The sequence below is a fragment of the Ictalurus punctatus genome, chromosome 27 (assembly GCF_001660625.3).
Source record: "Ictalurus punctatus breed USDA103 chromosome 27, Coco_2.0, whole genome shotgun sequence".
In the NCBI taxonomy this organism is placed as follows: domain Eukaryota; kingdom Metazoa; phylum Chordata; class Actinopteri; order Siluriformes; family Ictaluridae; genus Ictalurus; species Ictalurus punctatus.
Window position 1 is genome coordinate 8,186,562 of NC_030442.2, and position 22,569 is coordinate 8,209,130.

General features: G+C 40.0%; 1 protein-coding gene across 1 annotated transcript in view; it reads right to left on the minus strand.

Annotated features, from left to right (window-relative positions):
* The window catches only part of mindy2 (MINDY lysine 48 deubiquitinase 2), a 37,334-nt gene that overhangs the window by 8,257 nt on the left and 6,508 nt on the right, over positions 1-22,569 (minus strand). The window contains exons 3-7 of the mRNA XM_017458628.3: positions 12,831-12,895; positions 7,098-7,256; positions 5,741-5,843; positions 3,930-4,072; positions 1,012-1,182 (exon numbers count right to left, since the gene is read on the minus strand). Coding sequence (XP_017314117.1) covers positions 1,012-1,182; positions 3,930-4,072; positions 5,741-5,843; positions 7,098-7,256; positions 12,831-12,895 — 641 coding nt within the window. The remainder of the gene's footprint in view (positions 1-1,011; positions 1,183-3,929; positions 4,073-5,740; positions 5,844-7,097; positions 7,257-12,830; positions 12,896-22,569) is intronic.

Genomic DNA, 22,569 nt, shown 5'->3' on the forward strand with positions numbered 1-22,569 from the left:
TAATAAAGTATCCAATGAGAAGACGTCAGATCTGATTAAAATGAAGGGAAAATCCTGAATCTGCTTACATGGAGAACTGTAAGTCACACCTCTCCTCTGTTTATATGATATAAAACCTGGGTTCAACATGACACAGCATATCCCAGTCCTGTGATGGGTCCAATAACACAGAACCTGTCATTTTCAACATAAAATCTCACACACACCCCAAAAAAAACACCTTTTCCCAACGGTTGACTGTCTTTATTTTCACAACACAAATCTGCATTTAAACAAGACAACAGAACAGAAGTGTGTGTCCTGTATCCCTCCCTCCACATGCTCACTATTCCCCCCTCTCCAGGACTGAGGTGATAAAAAAGTGAGAGGTTCTTGTGTCCACATTCAGACCACTGCAGCGTATCGCGAGACTCACGACCTCACTATACGTGATTTAAACTAATTACTAAAACTACATATATTCATTAACATTTAACAGTGACAGAGGAACGCCGCAGAATGTATTTCTACGATTAAAAATAAACTTGTAAGAGTATAAGTATGACCAGTTAAACTTACTCTTAAAAATATTTTTTTTCCCCCAAAAATTACTCAAGTAAAAGTAACAAAGTAAATGTAGCGCTTTACCACCCTCCACTGTTAACATGTCCTATTTTAACATTTGCCATTTTTAGTACGGTAATTTAAAATATATCCAGCAGATGGCAGCATTGTATTAGGCCACCAGACACCTAGAATTCATGTAGTAGTACCAGACGGACTACAAGTAAACTGATTTTTATAGATTAATCATATTAACATCTTCATAAACCCAATTACAAGTTGTCTAAATCAATTTAGGGGTATAAACTCAAGTCCTACACAAACAGTTAGCTAAAACTGACAAAGTAATTCTATGTAGCCAGCGGGTGGATATTTACAAACCTCTTGTAGAGGCGATCGCCATAAAGGTAATTACGTTAAAGGGGACTACGTTAAAGCGGAGAGCATTAAGTAAGGAGATGTCCTGACCTGATCGATCTGGTCCTGCTGGCCATGGTAGACACTCTCGGGGTCGGAGGGTCTCAGACGGAACTCTGAATCGCAGAAATTTCCGTCTCCGTCCACGTTATGTAGACTCTCCCACACCACCTTCTCCTCAGTCAGAAAGCCCTGATCCGTTACCAGCAGGTACAGCTGGCCCTGCCACACACACACACACACACACACACACACACACACACACACACACACATTTAACCTTATCCCAACACCCTCAACACTTGAACACCACATCGCTGTAGAATTCCTGATTCTCACTGATCAGAGGGGGTTTTCTGTTTCTGTTTGAATACATTATTGTTTCTATAGTGACAACTAACTCATGGACTTGTATATTAGATGCTCACATAATTTAAATGATAAACAGTACTGTTATTTAAAAAAGAAAAGCATGTTACGGCTTTCTGTAAGCAGCAAGTTTATTTAACACTGATGTGAGGAGATGCCAGTGTTTTTCCAGAGTCCGAGATAAAGCGGTATGTTTCCTGGTGCAGATCTTCAGGACAGACGACTTGTGCTTTCCAGTTTCTTAGTAACATGACAAGCTGCAGGTTTAGTCTGGAAGTATATCATGTAATGTTATAACGTAATGCTGTAATGTCACAGAAAGTAACTTCCCAGACGTTAAATGGATTTTAAAAATAGTTGTATTCATTGGCAAGTTTCAGTGGATGTGCTGTTATATGAAAATAAGCAAGTCCGGGGTAACAGTAACTCCGCTTCATGTCAGGCCACATCACACTGTACATATTATGACAGTTACATGTCAGTGTTATGGCGTATTGACATCAAAATATCCTTCCAGAAACTCAGCCATAAAGCTGTGATAACAGTCATATGCAAATAAAACACCACTTCTCAATTTAGCACAAAATGTCAAGTGAAAACATGGCCACTTTTATAATAATTAATTAAATTATACTGTGTTTATTAGTGATAACAGGCAAACTTGAGTCGTGTATGACCATAACGCACCTATTACAGTTAATCTCTCACCACTAGAAGAATAAAACTAGAAGAATGCTGTGGCCACGGCTTGTGATTAGGCACTCGGAAGATGCATCTCGCTTTCTATTAGGCTGTTGCTGAGCCAGAGGAAAAGTGATTTGAAGGGCTTTTGAAAATCTGCGAGTGTGTCAGTATGTGAAAGCTTGGCTAATGTAAGCTGGGTTACATTGTGTTCATCTGCTTCAGTAGCAATATCTTTAAAAAGGTTTCAGTCTCATTTTAGGACACTGAGTGCATGACAGTTATTTATTCACCACTGCATGCTAATTTATTTACTGACTTAAGGAACTAAAGGTGGGCATCAGGACTGGAATCCCACAGGACACAAGAGTGGTGTCTGAACTGGCTTTTCCACCACAAAAGTTTTTTTGCCTTTGGATTCCTTGTTCGTTACAACCAATGTGAGTCGTCTAAATGCTGAACCATACAACAAATTCTGACAATCTACAAACATAAATACAAATATAATAAACTGTCAAAACCTTTGTGGACTTGAAGAGAAATATGGTATAGTTTACATCTAGAAGGATGTGATGCCACGCTTGGATATAAAAAAAAAAAATTTTCAATTAAAAAAGGATAAATATAGGGAACTTCAGAGAGCTGCTGCTTTCTTTTTTGTCAAGTGTGGGACTGCTTGTTGTGCCAATCTGCCCTGTTGTATAAACAAGTGAACAAGTGAAGGTGTCTAGCATGTACGCCCAGGAGTCTTCCTTCATTCATGCATGCATGCAACAAGAACCTGTCCATTAGGGGGCAGAAAATGAAAAACTAAATAGCGTCTTGTGTTTCTGAATGAATGTAGAAACGAGGATGTGACAACACTCAGAAGCTCTTCCAAAGGGTCTAAATCCCAGATACCGTGCTATTAGGTATTAAAGTCAACCAGATACAGGTTTTTTCCCCTTCAATTTACTCCACAGTAAAGAAGTTAAAAGGTGAGTGTGGAGATCACTTATTCAAAATAAGTTAAAATGGTAAATTAGTTAAAAAAAAATCTTCTTATACAATCTTCAGTACACCTTTTAGTTCAACTATGACAACAGAGTTTATCTAGCTCATTAAAATGAATTGAAACACTACTTTCAGTTTTACATGTTCTGTATATACTCTGTATAAATCAACTCTTTTTCAGTAAATACACAGCTAAAGTAGTTCAAGTAAGGTCTTGACAACATTACAGTTCCACATCACGCCGCCAAGTTAACTGAAGTCATAAAAATTCAGCCTACTGTCCACCACAGCACACACATTCAACAACAACTCCACCTCGCGCCATGACCACGTGCATTATTTTCTAATAATTCAACGGCACGTCGTCAATTATTCCTTATGTACAAGGATAGTAATCCACAACAATTTTAATGCACGACATGGAGGCAACGAACACCCCCCCGAAAATATAAGAACAGTAAATTTCCGTTAGTTATTTTATATACGGGTCGTTACATCTAGAATACTGCCTGCTCTAAACCATACACAGATAAAGTAGTGCGAAAAGATGACATTTATTTGAATGAATTATAGTAAAACTTTATGAAAGAGAGAGAGAGAGAACGTGTGAGAGAGAGAGAGAGAACGTGTGAGAGAGAGAGAGAGAGAGAGAGAGAGAGCGCAAGCACACATGTGTGAATGACCTGCTTCTGTGCTGCATCTCTACTAATAATGAAGCTGCAAGTTTCAACTACTGTATGTAACTGTATGTTACTGCATGTTACTATGATTACAGCTGTTTACAGGCAGGGCAATAACTTAGAACGGTTATTAAACTGACTGGAACTACCTGTACATTATACGGTTTGAACACACACCTTCCAGCCAATCAATCAATTTTTCAGACAGACCTGCGTGTGGGTGTGTTTTTGTTTGTTCCGTCTCACCTTGAATTTGGTCATGGTACTGAAGTGGTTGTTCCTGAAGAACACACACAGTTCCCCCTCCTGCACAGTGGATGTGAGCTCACACAGGCCGTGGTAGGTCAGCTGCGTGGCCGTGCTGTGAAGGAACTGCTCCGCCACGAAGCCTGACAACACACGTCACCAAGATACACATCATTACACAGCCATGTACCAGTGTCCTGAAGGTCATCACAGAAGCAAGATACTAATTCTGCTGATGCACGTGCACACATACACACGCGCACACACAAAGTCCAACTATAGTATAGGCAGAAATATAACACACATCCATACAAACAGGCAGGTACATGTCATACTGTATGATGCCAGTATGATACTGTATGATACCAGTCTCAACCCTGACCTGAAGCCTAAGAAATTAAAGGTGTGGCTCATTTAGTGCTTTGATAAATACACACCTTTACATTAAAGCAGCTGTAGAAGATTTAAAGTCTCTGCTCTCTGTGAGGTGAACTGAAAATGGAATAAAAACACTGACAAGCCTCAACTTCTCCCTCACTGGACTCAAGGTCTCTGTTGTTCTAAAGTGTTGCAGTATGTTGTTGGGTCTCCAGAACAGCTTCAATGTGCTTTGGTATCAATTCTAAAAGATACTCCTTCAACTGGTGTTGTGATGACCTGGAGACCGAGGTCTAAACCTTGACAGAGCAACTGTATCCCAGTCTTAATGATTATATGAACAATTTTAAAAGGAAAGAGCCTACAAAGATTTCTGCCACCTTTATACGTTACCAAAACAAAACAAAAACAAAACTACGAGTATACACTCACCGTCCACTTTAATAGGAACACCTGTACACCTGCTCATTTATGCAGTTATCCAATTCTCAGGTGTGTGTGAAAATCCCAGGAGATCAGCAGGTTCTGAAATACTCAAACCAGTCCATCTGGCACCAACAACCATGCCACGGTTAATGTAACAGATCACATTTTGACTTCATTCTGATGTTTGATGTGAACATTAACTGAAGCGCTTGACCTGTATCTGCATGATTTTCTGCATTGTGCTGCTGCCACACGATTGGCTGATTAAATAACTGCATAAATGAGCAAGTGTACAGATGTTCCTATTAAAGTGGATGGTGAGTGTACACGTACGTAACCACAGCATGTAGATGGAAGGCAAACACAGACCCAGCAAATGGCAGGAGAGAGAGGTGAAAAAATGTAAAGGAGGTAGAGAGAGTTACAGAGAGGGGGAGAGAGAGATACTGAGCGAGGGAAGGAGGGAGAGAGAGAGAAAAAGAGACAGACCTCCTCAGACAGAAACAGTGTGATACAGTAGAAAGAAAGGGGCACACCCAAGCTGAAGAACAAAAGTAAAACAGAGAAAAGACGTGTGTGCGCACGTGTGTGTGTGTGTGTGCGCGCGCGCGTGTGTGTGTGTAGCTACAGACTTCATGACTAACTTGTGCTGCCATTTATTTAAATATTTATGTGATGCAAGAGGCATGAAAAATTTAACCTAATGAACAATGTGATGTAAATGAAAATGCGCACAAAGAGAACAAGAAAGAAAGTGCCCAAGCAAGAAAAAGAGAGAAAGAGAGTGTCAGTAATAAGATATACAATAAATCTCAACATTTAACACACACACACACACACACACACACACACAGACTCGATCCTTTTTACATAAAGACTGTCCTATTCACAGAACAGCCAATGCCACGATTACTTTCACCAGATGAGAGTATGAAAAACAATCCTTGAAAAAGGTGTAAGAGAGAGAAAGTGCTGGAGGTAATGGAGGAATGAAAGGACCTTCACACCTTCTCCAGCCAGCTCGCTGTTCTCCGACTGCTTATAACTGATGATCTTCTCAACCAGCTGGTTATAACTGCAGTTCCCCACTGCCTTCACTATATCACTCATCTACACAGAGAGAGAGAGAGAGAGAGAGAGAGAGAGAGAGAGAGAGAGAGAGAGAGAGAGAGAGAGAGAGATATGAAATACATATATTCTTGTTTTATTGCAGTAAGTTTAACACACTATGAGATCTTTCACGAAACTGAAAAACAAAACAAAACAAAGCAAAAGTATTCTGTTTCTTAGAACTCTGATAAACTCAAACGCAGAGAGGATGCTGGGACAATGAGTGTAGCAGCTTAATTTCACACAAAACCAGAGTTATTCTCCCTTTACTTTGGCTCTCATCCTATACACTTAGTGGCCACTTTAATAGGAATACCGGTACACTTGCTCATTCATACAACTATACGAATCGCACGGCACAACGAACCTTAAGACATAAGACCACAATCGGATTCCACTTCTGTCAGCCAAGAACAGGAATCTGAGGCTACAGTGGACATGGCTTCACTGAAATGGGACAGTTAAAGATTGGAAAAGCGTTGCTTGGTGCATTCCGAGTTGCTTTTCTGCTCGCCACAGTCGTAAAGACTGGTTATGAGAGTTACAGTAGCCTTCGTCTCCGCTCAAACCAGTCTGGCTATTCTCCCCTGACCTCTCTAATCAACACGGTCCTGCAGAAGGGGCACCGAGTGGATGTTTTTTGTTTCTCCCAGCATTGCTGTGAAGCTCTTGAACTGCATCTGCATGATTTTATGCATTGAATTGCTGCCACATGACTGGCTGACTGGATAACTGCATGAAAATGCAGGCATACACATTTTACTACTAAAGTGACCAATGAGTGCATTTACATTAAAGCTGCAATATGTAACATTTTGATGTAAAAAATGACTCTACACCATGTTGCTCTTGTTGCCCTGGGTGCCTCAGGATACACCTTAAATGTTAATCTAAGTTCAGAGCTGTCTCATTACAGCGAGAATCAGTGTTTTTAGACAGTAAGGATTCTTCCTGCTCATGTCTGTACTGTTCCAGAACAGTAACTGTGTTTAGCTGACGCCATGCTTTTAAGTCTCAAAACAGAAAACGTAAAAAACGATTTAGAAACACCCGATTTAGAAACACTCGATTTAGAAACACCCGATTTAGAAACACCCGATTTAGAAACACCCGATTTAGAAACATCCGATGGGAAAAACACTAGCATATCTGATTTCTTTGAACACGCAATTTACAATACAATGGGAGTAAACAATATGGTGCACCATTTTGTGTCCCAGATGCAGCAGTAGTTTTATGAATGAGTTCACACACCTGGGGTTCAACCAGCCAGCCATGGTACAGTGGGATGTCGAGCAGGTCAAAGACGATGCACTCTGGGGTGTATTCAAACACCCTGACACCTGTGAACTTCACATTCACGTCCAAACCTGTCTGTAGCTTGTGGAGGACGGCCATGGCATCACTCATGTTCTATACACACACACACACACACACACACACACACACACACACACACACACACACACACACACACACACACACACACACACACACACACACACAAAATTAGGAGAAATGAAAGCAGTACAATGTACATGACCATTAACAGTGAACCACCAAAACAAAGACCAGTTTGGTCAAAAATGACATGTATGCTGCTTCCTTTTTACCCAAAACTTTTGATAGATGACGGCTGCTTTTTTTTGTTTCGCACTGGAGCCAAGATGATAATAGCTAACTACTAAGGCCAGGGTTATACCAAACATATGACTACACTTACGCATGTGGACACAGTAGCTACGCAAGCAGCATTGTGCACATACTCGCGTTTCAAACATCCGGAGGATTAAAAAGCTCTGTCCACTAACGGGCAGGTCAGAGCCAAAACACCACTTCAGAACTGGAATTCCTTCTCTGACAACTTCATCTGATTTCGCAGAACAAGCTAAACAGTGCAGATGGTGGGAGAAGAAGTGAAGAAGTCTATGATGATATGTATCTTGAGAAACTGGCGGAGACAGCTGCAGCGACTCCAATACAGATGTTAAATCAGGCCATTAAACCAACCTTGTCGTGTCACCCGAGCTTATATTTCTCAGTAGCTGCCATTTGTATGTTATTTGGTGTGTTGCTTCACATTATGTCTATGTTGCTATGATGCCACAGATGTGTTGATTTTTTTGGACATGTATAATTGGCGTGCTGAATGAAAGCAGGATATGTGCTGCAGCCATCGTGAGTACACATACTGTACATGCATTTAAGCATAGTGAAAGCATTGCGAATGGCTAAATCATCATGTATACACACACACAGTTTTAATTGTTATTCCTATTCACGTCCCCACCCCCAATCATTTGAAATAAATGTTTTTGTAACTAAAACCAAGTGTGGTGCTTCCCTTGAAGCTCACTGATATGAACACAAGTAAGAGGAAAAGAAACGGAGAATAACCAGCAGACAAATACAAAAAGAAAGAAGAGAGAGAGAGAAAAATAACATTTACTCAGCCAGGCCCATATACTGCACAATAAAGCAATCATAATTGAACTTTACAAAACGGCAGGCCATTGAGCAGCAGCAAACACAGGGTTATTGAACACTCTCCCATCAGGCCGAGGTCAGCGAATCCTGCTGTACTTCCTGCACACACAAACACGGCCTGTCGATGGAGTCATGGCTAGGAACTCGGCAGCTGCTGCCTCACACACATACACACACACACGCATACTTTTTGATGTAATGGGGTTGTGGCTAATCTTTGTGGCTAAGCATGCTAACTTTGTTTGTATTTCCCAGCTAGCTGTTATCAAAACTATGAATTCCCACGTCACTAGTCTCCGAGACTGAGCAATCCAGAAAGCTGGCGCTAGCCTAGCAAGTACGTCCTACTGAGATAACGCTACGTTCTCTAAATGGTGACGCAAACTGGGAATTTCAGACAGACAGAGGGCTGTCGATCAAACGTACTCAATAGTGGCTTCAGCTGGTGTTTGTACTGTGTGTTATCGTATTTCTATCAATTTAGTCTTACTGGATGTTAATCAAATTTGGTTTCATATTTTACACTGTAGTCATTGGATGTTAGGATGAAGTTTCAGTCTATTAGGGAAAGCATTTTACTCACTCCTTTCTTTTGATCTCGCTCTTGTTTTATTCAGGCCATTTGGGCTGCACTTAGGCTTTACACACTGTGTGTGTGTGTGTGTGTTAAATTGTGATATTGCTTATACTGTCACAGGGCATGAACTTGAATGTGATGATTCATAAATAGAAGCCACATAAAATATTTTCTGAAAACTGCTTAGTTGTGCTGTGCGGGAACATGAGTCAGCATCCTGTTGGAACGTGTGTGAACATGATTCATTACAGCACCGTCGGTTCCACTGGGCAACCTGCCGCAACCCAAACCCATCTGCACACGACCTCATCACACCATGCTGTGCTCCCACCTCAGTACTCACCCTCGCCCACCCTCACGCATTCTCGCTCCCTGTTGCTTCACCAACTTGTCCTATCTGTGTGTGTGTGTGGCCACATCGGTCTAACCTCTCTCCATGGTATTATAAACAGCTGTGATATAAATACTGTGTCTGACTGGTCTCCAATAAACCTTCCATTTCCAGTCCCCTCTCTCGGTCTTTAAAGCGGAGACTTATAAATGGGTCAGTGAAGAAATCAGAACACTTTTGCGTAATATTTTAAATTCTCCACACACTCTGATTGCTGAGAGTAGAAACTCCAGCCTCTGTAAATGATGTGAGAAACCAACACCCAACCAATCAGGTGTTTCTAGCTGCCTGTCAATCATGTTGCCTGTCATTTCAGAAAGTTCCTCCTGTAGCATTAGCATTCTGTGTGGTTCTACCCTGCGTTCGGGGCCATGGCTTTGGGGAGGCGGATGTGTTTATATTGGTATTTCTATTAATCTGCATTTATTTGAATATGAATTACTTGAATCTAGATTCAACTACCGTTACGTCCCCGTTATCAATACCTGATCCGCACCGCCTGCATCATTTCCCTTTTGGCTATGACAATAATTTGCTTATCGGTAATTTCAATTCGCTTGTAGGTTTTAAACTGTTTCAAAAGTAGAAATAAAAAGCAAGACATAAGAATTTATACCACAGAGCAGCTGACTTCTCGATTCTGATTCAGTGGGTGTTGATTTACTCTAAACAGCACAGCTAGAACAGTGCATTTTTGGAACGAGTCACTAGTGTCAGAGGTAAAGCTGATCCTTTAAGTTTTCAGACACAAAAAACAGGATGGAGGGCTTTTCTGTTTTTCATCAAAATAACATTTGGCCTCCATTTTGTTCGAGATTTTCATTCTGGTGCATCACTGCTACAGATCTATTAATTAGAGGTCGACTGATTGATCGGTTTAACCAATTGTTGGAACTACAAGGATTATTATTTTATTAAAAAAAAAAAAAAAAAAAAAAAAAAAAGAGTACAGTACATTTTCATGGTACAGTTGGTACGGTTTGTTTTTGTAATAAAAGTTCAGCAATATTTTACTTTGAGTGTTGGTTTTTAAAATTGATACTGAATGCAAAACTCTCAGTTGATTAACTGGTTATCTGCCCAACTTAGTTATCGGGATCGGTAAAATCCACTATTGGTCGAACTCTACTATTAGGTGAGGGGTTCAAAGAATAATCAAATCTTTGAAAAAAACGCAGCTGTCATTACACTTGAACTGTAGCAGATGGCTTTGGTGAGCCAAACATGTGGAGTAGAACAGACAGCACCAGACATTAAACACAGAAAGGCAAGGAGAGTGCTACGCCTGCCAGTCCATCCCTTCTGGAGCATTTACACTCTTGAAATGACAGCAGCACAGAAGAACATCTAACACTCACCAACTGAGCCAGCTTCAGGCCGAGCTACAACATAAACACACACACACGAGCATCTGAGACGCTTCTATTTTAATCCGGCTCTTCTCACGCTTTCAGAGCCCACATACAAAAATAGACCCAAGTGCTCAGGAGTGCGAGTGGAGACGGGGAAAAATGAACCTCACCGTAAACGAGCTCAGGAAAAGGACAATATGTGAGCTACAACACATCACGGCTGACAAGGGCAGAAAGAAAAGACCTTTGAAATCCTGACAGCTGTATCATAATTAGGCTTTATTTTCAGAAGACGAACATCCTCGCCGTCAACGTTGATAAAGGGCGATGAGACACTGAGCAGTGCTGGATTTCTGAGCATGCGCTGTCTTTACTATGTACAGCATGTTCAGAACCAGAGAGCTGGCTCAGTACACTGTGATCCTCTCTCTTTCTCTCTCTCTCTCTCTCACACACACACACGCACTTCTGGCCTGGCGCCACTGTCGCTGAAAGAGGGGCAGAAAGCAGAGCAAGAGGAAGAAAAGGAGGATAACATAACAGGGAGGGGTTCTCATTTTTTATTCTCTTCATCTCTCGCGCTATTCTACACTTTATCTCTCTCAACACTCTTATATGATCAGTAACATCTGCATAAGCATTTCTCATGTTCTAAACATGACCTTTTCGGAGTAACCATGCAGCTTCACTAACATCTGTATTAACTGTTAAAAATGGATGATAGTCCGATAATAATGGAGCTTGCAGTTCGTTTTTCACCTGACTGGCGTTCAAACAAGCACATCAATGACACCAGGGTTCCTGCTCTGTCGTTTGACCTTTAAGACCTTTTTTTTTTTACCTCTCCAGACTTTCTATGTTCAATTTATTTTTTAAATGTCATTAACTGTAGCATGAAAATATAGTCTGCATTTTCCAGACTGTAATTTGCATTTTTTTTTGCCACCCAGTAAGCATGCAAAAGTTATTTCTTCTAGAAAGAAATTACAGTTGTAAAAGATTGTGGATGGATTTACTCACTCAAAATACACAAAAATTTGATCCAAACAAGTTTTGGGTGAAGTATTGTTTAAATTCTCTCTTGAATTCTTAATTCTATCTGTTGAAACATAAAATTGAGAACATAAGGTGCAATAGAAAAATATTTTTCTTACTTTGAATGTGATAAAAATGTAAATATACTACTAGAGAAGCCTAGTGTCTTTTTTGCCATGTAGACCCATTTCAGTTCATGAATACACCCCAGTACCACAGTTCCATTATCAAATGCTGTTGCCATATGGCAACAATTACATTTTACCATTTAACAAAATACTCAAAATATATAAACTTCTTATTTTTTGTCATTTAAACAAATGTTAACTTATCTCAGATAATGTTTACATTTTCAATTTAATATTCCTTCAAGTAGTTAAGCTCAGTGGTTAAGACACTGGACTACTGATCAGAAGGTCATGAGTTCAAATCCCACCAAGATGCCACTGCTGGGCCCTTGAGCAAGGCCCTTTACCCTCAACTGCTCATTGTATAAAAATGAGATAAATGTAAGTCGCTCTGGATAAGGGTGCCTGCCAAAATGCCATAAAATGCCATAAATGATGTGCAAAACCAGTCAACAATGAACAGCAGTGTTAATCCGTCCTCCAAATACCATTACTTCCTGTTGGTACTAAAAACCACACTATTAGAAATTCTGGTAGTAGTCTTGTGGAAAATAAAAGTAAAATTTTTCCTGGCCTTTATACAATGAAAATGTAATTTAGATGAACTTGTATATAATTTAAGGTCTGCCTAAAAGCAGATATTTTCGACTTTCTGCCTATTCTATTCTATTCTATATTCTGCCTCAACGCGGTCTATTTTCTGCAGATTTATGTACATCCTGAAAAAATCCGTCCCCCCTCACCCTGAACTCAGCCGTACTGAAACAGCATGAGGCTATGAGAGCTATAATGAGAATGGGGTGAAAAGGTGTAGATGGTCCCACTGTGTGAGTAACATGACTGGGTGCACCTCCAATCCCTCTCATACAGCTCTGAGAATACACCAGACCATCCGTTCCTGCGTGATGCATTTCTATCAGACAGCCTCATACGGCTCAGGTTTCTAAACACCAAGCAAATGCCTCTGCAGTGCGTCCAGATGTTTGGAAAACAGCGCCGCTATAAACAGCCCCTTACCTGCTCGTAGTTCAAACGCTGAGCCTCAGAGATCTCTTTTGGTTTGGCATCAAGGATGTAGTCTCCTGATGTAGAGAAAAAGAAGGAGGGGGAGAATAATGAGGGAAAGCACACATCAGAAACACGGTGCTCATTAAAACAGCCACACAAACACAACACTGTCACAGCTCTCTCTGTATACTCTGTCTAACTAACCATCTGCTCCTGCCAATTATCCACAAGCAGCAGCTCTTTCTATGCTCATTTCACAGAATTTTTTTTTTACCCAGGTTTAACATGCAGATGTTTTCCAGGAAACACTAAAATGGGACCGAAGGGTCGAATTGACACATTATGCCAGTCATACACTACAATCTGAGCCTGTATTTAGACCCGGTGTCACATGGTCACTGTGTGATGCATAGTATGAGGAGGGTATGAGGCCTGATTAACTGCCCAAACAATCCAGCTCCATTGATGCTGTTAGAGAACTGAATATATTTGTGATGTTGGTCATCTCAGCCAGCTGACTCAAATTCAGGGACTGATTTTCTGGAATTTGGTGTTTATATGTGGCAATAATAATAATCAACATTTAAAGACTGATCCAAACAGAAGGCATTCTGTATACAAAATCCGATCAGATTGTCAGTAAGGTAAAAGTGCAAAAGTACTGGAGATTTTCCAGATACAATCTGCAGTATCGTACGAGTACTGCTGGAATGCACAATTTAGGGTCACTTTGATCCTCTTTTTTTATTTTTATTTTTTTATCCCAGATCATCATAAGTCATACTGAGACTTTACAGTTGAATGGGGCTGCCTGTTTCTTTGATCACTGTCTGAGTCAACTGTGAATGCAGGACCCTAGGTGTGGATGTAGATAAATGAATTGGATTAGGTCTGGTGAAACACCTCTAAGGACGGCCCACTGAATGCATATAAATGTACAAGGTACGTCCCCCGTAGTTAGACTTGAGGACTATAGCGTGAAAAAGCATTTTCTGATGTTGTAGACTGATGCTCTCATCTGCAATGAAGAATCCTGCTGAAAATACTTCAAAGTCTCCTGATCTTCTCTACAAATTCTCAACAGTATCTACACTCTGGCATGTCAGACATTAGTTTTATTCTGTCTGAAATTATTTATTGGCAGGAAGAGCTTTTCTCAAAGAAACAAGAAAAACGGTACAGTACATGAGACTTACTCAGACACATGGCAGTGGAAAGCCTCTGCCATGATAATCAAAGCAATCCGACAGACCAAAGGCTCAAAAGCTTGTTTATTACAGTGAATCCTGTTTGGCACTACAGGGTGATTCAATACGGCCTCTGAGAGCTCTTTCCCTGATTCTGATACCCAGCAGGTGCAGGACAGGCCTCTCAAAGTGACCACCAGCACTGGGTCAAACTCAAACCATAAGGCTCATGTCAACTACCTGATTAACATTCTCTCCACTCCCTCGCTCTCTCTCTCCATCACACACACACAGCCCTAAGGCTGGCTCAGAGCAACGGCAGTGATGCTGACCAATAAATCAAAACCTGAGCACAGTGACATACACTACTGGCTTTTATTACTAATTCACATCCACTATTAAACTCTCATGTAACTCAGGGCATGAAGCCTGTGAACTCACTACTGTACCACGTTCCTGCCCCGCCTCTTGAGCTTTTTCACATTTTACACAATCTGGAAATGAAAGGGACTTAACTGGGATTATACAGTATGTCATGGATCTACGCAAAATAGCTAAAATATAAAAGTGGGAGGGACCAATACAGTCAAATATAGCAATAATCTTTATTAAGAAAATATATATAAAATAATAATAATAATAATAATAAAAGTTGGGATTGCAAAAGTGCTCACCCCCATTGCTGTGTAATTAGTTCTGGTGCAAACAGTTGCCACAATCACATTATTAGCTTACTGGAGTCCACCTACGTGCAATTAAAGGGTCACATGTTCGCAATATAAAAACTCCAGTTCCTGGAAGTCCACACAGTTTGTTAGAGAATATACCTAAACAAACAACATCAGTAATGAGCTATCAAAACAAGTCCAAAGCTCTGGAAAAGTATCAGTTAAGGATTCATAATCTCCCCCCCCCCCCGAAAGTTTCAACATTTGATGAAGTACCATTAAAAGGTATTATTAAAAATAGAAAGAATATGACAACCATAGCTATAGGGGAATGTCCTCCAAAAGCCAGTGGCTGTGTAAGGAGGGCATTTGTCGGATTAACAACCCAGAGAACAAGGGTAAGTCTGAAGGTGCTGAAGAGGGACAACCACAGCACAGATACTCCTCAAAGAATGTCTTTATGGAAGAGTGGTGAGAAGAGAAAAAAAGCGATACAAGATATGTTTGAGTCTTAAACATGTACAAAAGTGTTCTCTGGACTGATGAGACCAAAATTGACCTGTATTGGCCTTGGCACGAAATCTCAACACTGCTCATCACTAAGAACATTACCACAGTGAAGCATGTGGTGATAGCATCTTGTGATGGAGATGATTTTTATTAGCAGGAAACAGGAAACTGATCAGGGTTCAGATGTATGGCAAGATGTATGGAACCAAATACAAGACAATCCCAGAAGAAAACCTGTTCCAGTCTGTAAGAGGTTTGAGACTTAATAAAAGGTTTAATAAAAAAGCCTAAGCATATTGGCAAAGCTACACTACGCTCAAAAGCAGGAACCTGCATGTGTTAGAATGGCTCAGTCAAAACACAGATGTCAATCCAAATGAGAACTTTGTCCAGCAAGAAATCTGTCAAGCAAGAACTGAAAAATGCTGAATGGACAAAGACATCAGGATAGTTGATGGAGACATGTCACAGAATACTTGTAACTGTCAAATCGCAGCCAAAAGTGGTTCTACTAAGCATTTTGGGGGGCTGGGGGGACAGGACAATGCAATATCTATCTATATCTCTCTCATTTTATATATATATATATATATATATATATATATATATATATATATATATATATATATATATATATACATATATATATATATATACACACACACACACACACACACACACACACATACACACATATTTCACACACATATATACACACACACACATGATTTATTAGGGGTGGGGGTACTTACACAAAGCACTATACGAGATGTATGTTGTTTGCTCAGTGGTAGCTCATTGTTCGGTTAAGGCTCTGGATTATTGGTCAGAAAATCGGGGTTTCAAGCCCCAGCACTGCCAAGCTGACACTGTTGGGCCCTTGAGCAAGGCCCTTAACCATATCCGCTCAAGAGGCGCCATATCATGGCTGACCTCGTGCTCCGACCCAAACATCCTAACAACCTGATCTACGCGAAAAAAAGAATTTCACTGTGCTGTGACTTTCACTGTGTAACATATGTGATAAATAAAGGCTTCCTCTACATCTTCTCGAAGGGGTATAGATTTTAAATTCAGTGCATTGTCATCAATACTGCGCAAAATACTGGGAGGCAGTGCTGATTCCTCAAAGCTGTTTGTCACATATGCTTTGTATTGTCCAATACACAACAGATACACCCCCTTAATATCCAAATAAGAAGTAATTAAACCTAAAACAGTTCCAAACAACTACTGCCTGAATCTCTTCAGAATCGGGGCAGCAAACCGTTCAAGCCAGCCAGAGTGAGGAGGAAAAGTGCCAAGCTGGTTAACTTGATTCTCACACACACTAGCTTCCTCTGCCAGCTGCCAAGAATGCAGACCCAGCCCAAGCTGCTCCAGTCAGGCTCCTCAACCTTCTCTCTGCCCAGGAAACCCCTCGCTTCCAAATCCCTCCCCCTCTCCTCTCGCTATTCCTCTGTTCATATAATCCCTCCATCCATCCAGCTCTGTAAAAATCACACTATTGTTGTTCTTTAAATCGTCCAGATATAGGCTTTTCCATGTCAGTCTTGGTGATCGCAAAAGAAATCATTTCTATTTCTTCTCATGCTTTCATCCAAAGCCAAATCACAAAGGAGACTGAGATCCAAGCACAGAGCTGAGCAACTAAGGGGTTAAGGGTTCTGCTCACAGGCCCAACAGTAGCTCTCTGGCAGTTAACTTGGCACTGCGCAGTTAAGCTAGGGAGAGAACTGTGGGACCTTATTATTCAATTCAATTTTATTTGTATAGAGGTTTTAACAATAGGCATCATCACAAAGCTGCTTGACAGAAATCCAAATGCAGATTTATAATTAGATCCCTAATGATTAAACCAGAGGCAACATTGATGTGGAAAAACTCCCTGGAAGAACACGACGGAGGAACCTTGAGAGGAATGACACCAGATGATAAATTACAAATCATTTATCTTCTACAACTGTACACTATAGAGTAGGCATGTGATATCATCCCTAATATTACACTATATTACATTGCCACAATATACAGTTTATTAGCGATTATATTCCCAGGCCTGCCAACTGTTATGCATTTTGCTTAGAAGTGCCACATAAATATCACAGCACATGTATTTTACAAGTTCACTCAAAAAAAAAAGAAAAGAAAAGCCGAAAGAGCAGTATTTTTCTCCCCTTAAAAACGAAAGCATATCAATGAGAGAATCTGGAATGATCTGCAGGTTTTTTGACCTCAGCAAAATTAACAGACACTTCCTGGAAGCCCCACCCCTTCCCATTCTGTCATGGTAAATGGGGAATATTAATGTCAAATAAAATCATGTTCGATGTAGTTCGATTTAGCGAACATTAGACAGTATATTAGAAGAAGAACAACATTAGAAGTACATATGTAACTATATTTCTTAGGGGTGTCACCAGTCAAAAGGGCTCTTTCATATTAAACCATAATGCACTTTCCATTACTTTCACACTATCTGTTTTACCCAGATCAGGACGGGTTCCCTTCTGAGTCTGGTTCCTCTCAAGGTTTCTTCCTCTTAACATCTTAGGGAGTTTTTCCTTCGCCACCGGCTTTCTCAATTGGGATAAATTTGCACATTTAAAATCTGTTTACTGTGTTTATATGTTTCTGTAAATCTGCTTTGAGACAATGTCCATTGTAAAAAGCACTATACAAATAAAAATTGCATTTGAAACATTTTTTTTTTTAAATTAAATGATTTTTAAAAAAAAAAAGAAAAAAAAAAAGTTGAACAGTTTACTGCACAGTTAAATAACTTCCACCACCAGCTGATTTTCCCCCGAATTTCGAAGTTTCTGACTGCACAGCTCATATCATTACACACTCCTGTACTCTCCATGAAGCCAAACATGTAGAAGTGCTCATTATCATTGTCTTTGGATGATTAAATTGTTTGCCACGATATTTTAAAATTATAAATTGTAATCAGTGTTGCACAGACCTACTTTAGAGCATCGGGGTCTTTATGATTACCGCAGCAGTTCTTTACGTACATGTCTACAGTATCCCTGCTGAAGAAGGGAATAAACCCTTTGGTTTTAAAATGTTATAGTATAATAAGCTTAATTTCTAGAGTACTGGGTCATTTCTTTGTGATACTAAAAATCTATTAGTTAATAAACATTTATCGAGAGTAGATTAAATAAATTTCCATCCACTGGCTTATTCAGTAGGTGTTTATATGGTCTCTGTTGCTAGGTTACCAGGCCCCCTTTAGCCCATCAGCGTAAAAGGCTCTAGGACTAGAGCTGACCAGATGTTATTTGGGTGGTGGATTAATCTCAGCACAGCAGTGACACTGACAGGTTAATGTTTTGTGGTCCTGATATCAGTGTTAGTACAGTGATAAAAGGTTCATGGAAAACATTAACTATGTTAGCTAGATGCAGATTTGATCAGTCACAGAGGTACAATCTGGAAAATGTTAGCCTTCACAGCCGAGATTCTAAAATCGATCAGTTTTTATTTTTTGCAGTCAATAGTAAGTTCACAACAGATGCTATAAATAACAGTAAGAAGTTGAGCTTTACAAAAATCACAGGATGAACAGAGTACACAAACTGCTCCTCAAATGGCCTAAAACTCAGTCTACTTTGAGAAGTTCCTCTCAGCTGTATGCTCGTGCATGCTTCCATTGCCTACCGGCTTTGCCTGGAAATAAAATGACACCAGAGCAGCGAGATACAATCGGGGAGCAGTGGCCAGAATGCAGAATGCTTTCCACTGGAGCCAAACCATTAAGCTCTTATGACCATTCAGCGTTGTTAGTTAGGGCCTCCATCAGTGCAGGAAGAGATGGGGGAAGGGTGTTATGGATCCCTGCACATTTCCAGTGAACATTTCACAGTACATATTTGTACAAGCATAAACATACACAGCCACCATGCGAGGCATTTTCATACGCAAAAAGTGGAACGCAAGCAGACCTGGATTCAATAGCAACACATGCTTTCTTATCTTATCTTTCAACCAGGGGCAAGTATAGAAACAATATGTACGTTCCTCACGTGGTGCTGCTCTCCAGCCATTCGGGTTATCCTTAAAAAAAATTTTGAGTTAATCTCACTTGGTGAGTTCGAACTCCAGATATAAGGCTGAGGCCCACAATTTCCTGCTCCTGTCCTGCACCTGCCCTTATCCACATTTAACTCAAACATTCTGCTCTCACCCTAGGAAAAACATGAGCCCTTTCGGTCACTTCCACAACCGACTGTGATCTTTCTATAAAAAAAATCAGCATATATTGTGATTTAAACCTGGGACAATGTTTCACGATTGATCATGCAAAGTCAAGACCTTTCATATGTAAATATTGTTTCAGTATTAAACAATAATGCATCATTTTTATTTAACCAGTTACATTTTTTTTCTTCATCAATCTCTCATCTACAGTGGACATAAAAAGCCTAAAACCGCTGTTATAAATAAAAATAAAAGCACATCATGCTGAAGCATGGTGGTGGCAGCATCACGCTTTACGGCTGCTTTTCTTCAGTCAGAACTGCGGCTTTTATCGAGGTGGAGGTAATCATGAATGGCTACAAATACCAGTCGATTATAGTGCAAAACCTTCAGGTGTCTGCTAGTAAGCTGAAGATGGAAAGGAGTTTCACCTTTCAGCACGACAATGACCCAAAGCATACATCCAAAACAACAAAAGAATGGCTTAACCCAGTGGTTCTCAACCCGGAGAGATCGGAAAAGGGCGTAAATTGTTTTCAAGGGGAGAAAGACAAAAAAAGGAAAAGAAAGAAAGAAAGAAAGGAAAAAAAAAAAACAGACAGGGCATCATTTAGGTTCTCTGTATTTTATTGCTTTTCAAATATAATGTGCATAAATGGAAAACCCCGCGTTCCCTCTACATTTTCTTTTTGCTGGGGAGAGGCGGAGCTTAGCCTGCCTTTTATCTCGCGGTCAGTGCAGACCAGTGTTGGTTGGGGCTTTAGTTACAAAAGGTTGAGAATCTTTTGGCTTAACCAAAAGATCAATGTTTTTAAACGGCCTATCCAGAGCCCAGACCTGATTCCAACTAAAAATCTGTGGGGTGACCTGAAGTGGGCTGTGCACAGGAGATGACCTCACAATCTGATGGATCTAGAACGTTCTTCCGAAAAAAAATTGGGAAAATATTGCCAAGTCCAGACGTGCCACGCTAATAGACTGCTACTCCAAAAGACGGAGTGGTGTAATAAAATTAAAAGGCACTTCAACAAAATATTAGTTTAAGTGTGTGCACACTTCCGTGACTAGATTGTTGTACGTTTTTCTTTTTTTCCCCCCCTATAAAAAAAAAGTTTCTGATTGTTTTTCACTTTATTTGTATACTTCGCAATTGCACATTAAAAGGTGAGAAAAGATCTGGCATGATTTATCTCCGTGTCATTCTTTTACTTCACAAAACCTGACGTTTTAAAAGGGGTGTGTTGACTTTTTATATCCACTGTATGTTTACTTCACAATTGTGCAATAGAAAAGATTGTATTTAATAATATACACAGAATACCCCCAACTGAAGAAGTACCTATACAGGCATGCATAAAGACCTTTTTTTTTGTATTGTTGAAACTGATAAAAAAATGAGAAACCTATTTATTATTAAGGGATCAGTGGCATCATGAAACATTTTATTTAGCTCTGTTTACATTGGTTGTTGCTGTCCTCGCAATCTCTGTTAAAGAACATTTAAGGCTCCTGAGTAGTGCGATAGAAAAAATTGTTTGCCTTATCCTTAGTAGATCTGAGGATCTACTAAGGATCTACTCTCCAGGGTCAGTCACAACAACACTAGCCAATTGTGGGCATCTGTGAGATGGTGTATGCGGAAGAGGGAAGAGAGCATTCTCAGTGTGAGAGCAGCTGTTCGAACAGATGCGGTTGGTTTCACGTGTCTCAAATGAAGCACACGTTAACCTTCACCAGTTGGTAGCTGTCGTATGATGCCCATCATTAACTGTGAAATATGACCAAATCGCAGTTTGGCGTCGTCTTTTCATTAGTGTGACAATGTTTACTAGGTTTACGTCACATTCTATCACCTGGTATCAGACACTGGCATCAAATAATTTTTACAGGTATGAATAAACGAGCATGGTATCAGACTGATACCGATGTAGGCTTTATTTATGCTAGGGACACTGAACACTGTGAATATGTCCGCACCACATTTTTTCTATGCCTGATTGTGTTCCCACAGCCTTTTTAAACTGGGGACTATTTAAAGTCTTTTATTTAATAGCTTGAGGCAGAAACTGATCCAAGCTCTTAAAGATCACTATAGCAGAATTCATGGTGTTATAGTTGCTCGGGGGCATCTGTAAGAACATATCTCTACAATAAAACTCCCTCATATCGATGTCCATCAAGGAACATGGCATGAGCAAGGTTCCATTCCTTACCTGAAAGCCTGGATGTTTGTTTCACACATGGTGATATGGTCACGTTACTGTATTATGGATTTATTTGCAGAGAACTACAATCATTATTTTGTAGCATATGTGAATATAAAGTGAGGGTTTATAGCAGCTGTAGCTGACATTACGCATTTTGCCTTCGGCTATCGATGAGGACGACACGTAAGCCGTGTAATCAACGGCAACCTTTACATTTTTGAATACTTTAAAATGTTCAACATTCTGTGATGCTGAACATGCTTAAAAAGAGTGTGTGGTTTTTAACACTGGGTCAAATGGAAGCAGATCTTTTCTCATTACACACTAGAGACAAACGAAACTCGCTTCAGAAACACTTTTGATGAGAACTGACAAGGCTTCCCATTGATCACACATCCTCCTTCTTGTCCCTAGCACTTTTCAAAAAAAAAAAAAAAAAATTAAGTTACACCCAAGTAACTTCAGCAGATCTGTAGCAAGTTGAATGACCAATCAAAATGCCAGAAGTGTGTGTCCGTGAGGCAGGAAGTAACAGGAAACAGTGAGATGCGTGCAGGACCAGAGGCCAAATATTGATAGAAATAATAATCCATTAAAGCTGTCATGTATAAATGAAATAAACCCTTCCTTTATAGGCAGGAGCAAATATTTAAACAGTGTTAACACAGTCATGTTCTCAGCTTAAACCGGATAGTGTTGTCATGCATGACTTGAGGTGTGCTGGCACAGAGCAATAAATACACTGTTAAGTTCATGCACACAGGAGTGATGCCAATCATACGAGTGCAGAGGCCAGTTCTGTCACTCTATAACGCTAGATGAATAATATATTGCTTTTTGAAATAAAATGATTTATTAGCCTCACGATTCAATTCATACAGCCGGCCCTATAAATGATTAAATGGTAGTAGTCCAGGTTTTTATTTCCATCAGTAAAAATATAGGCTGTGTTTCAAGCATCCATGAA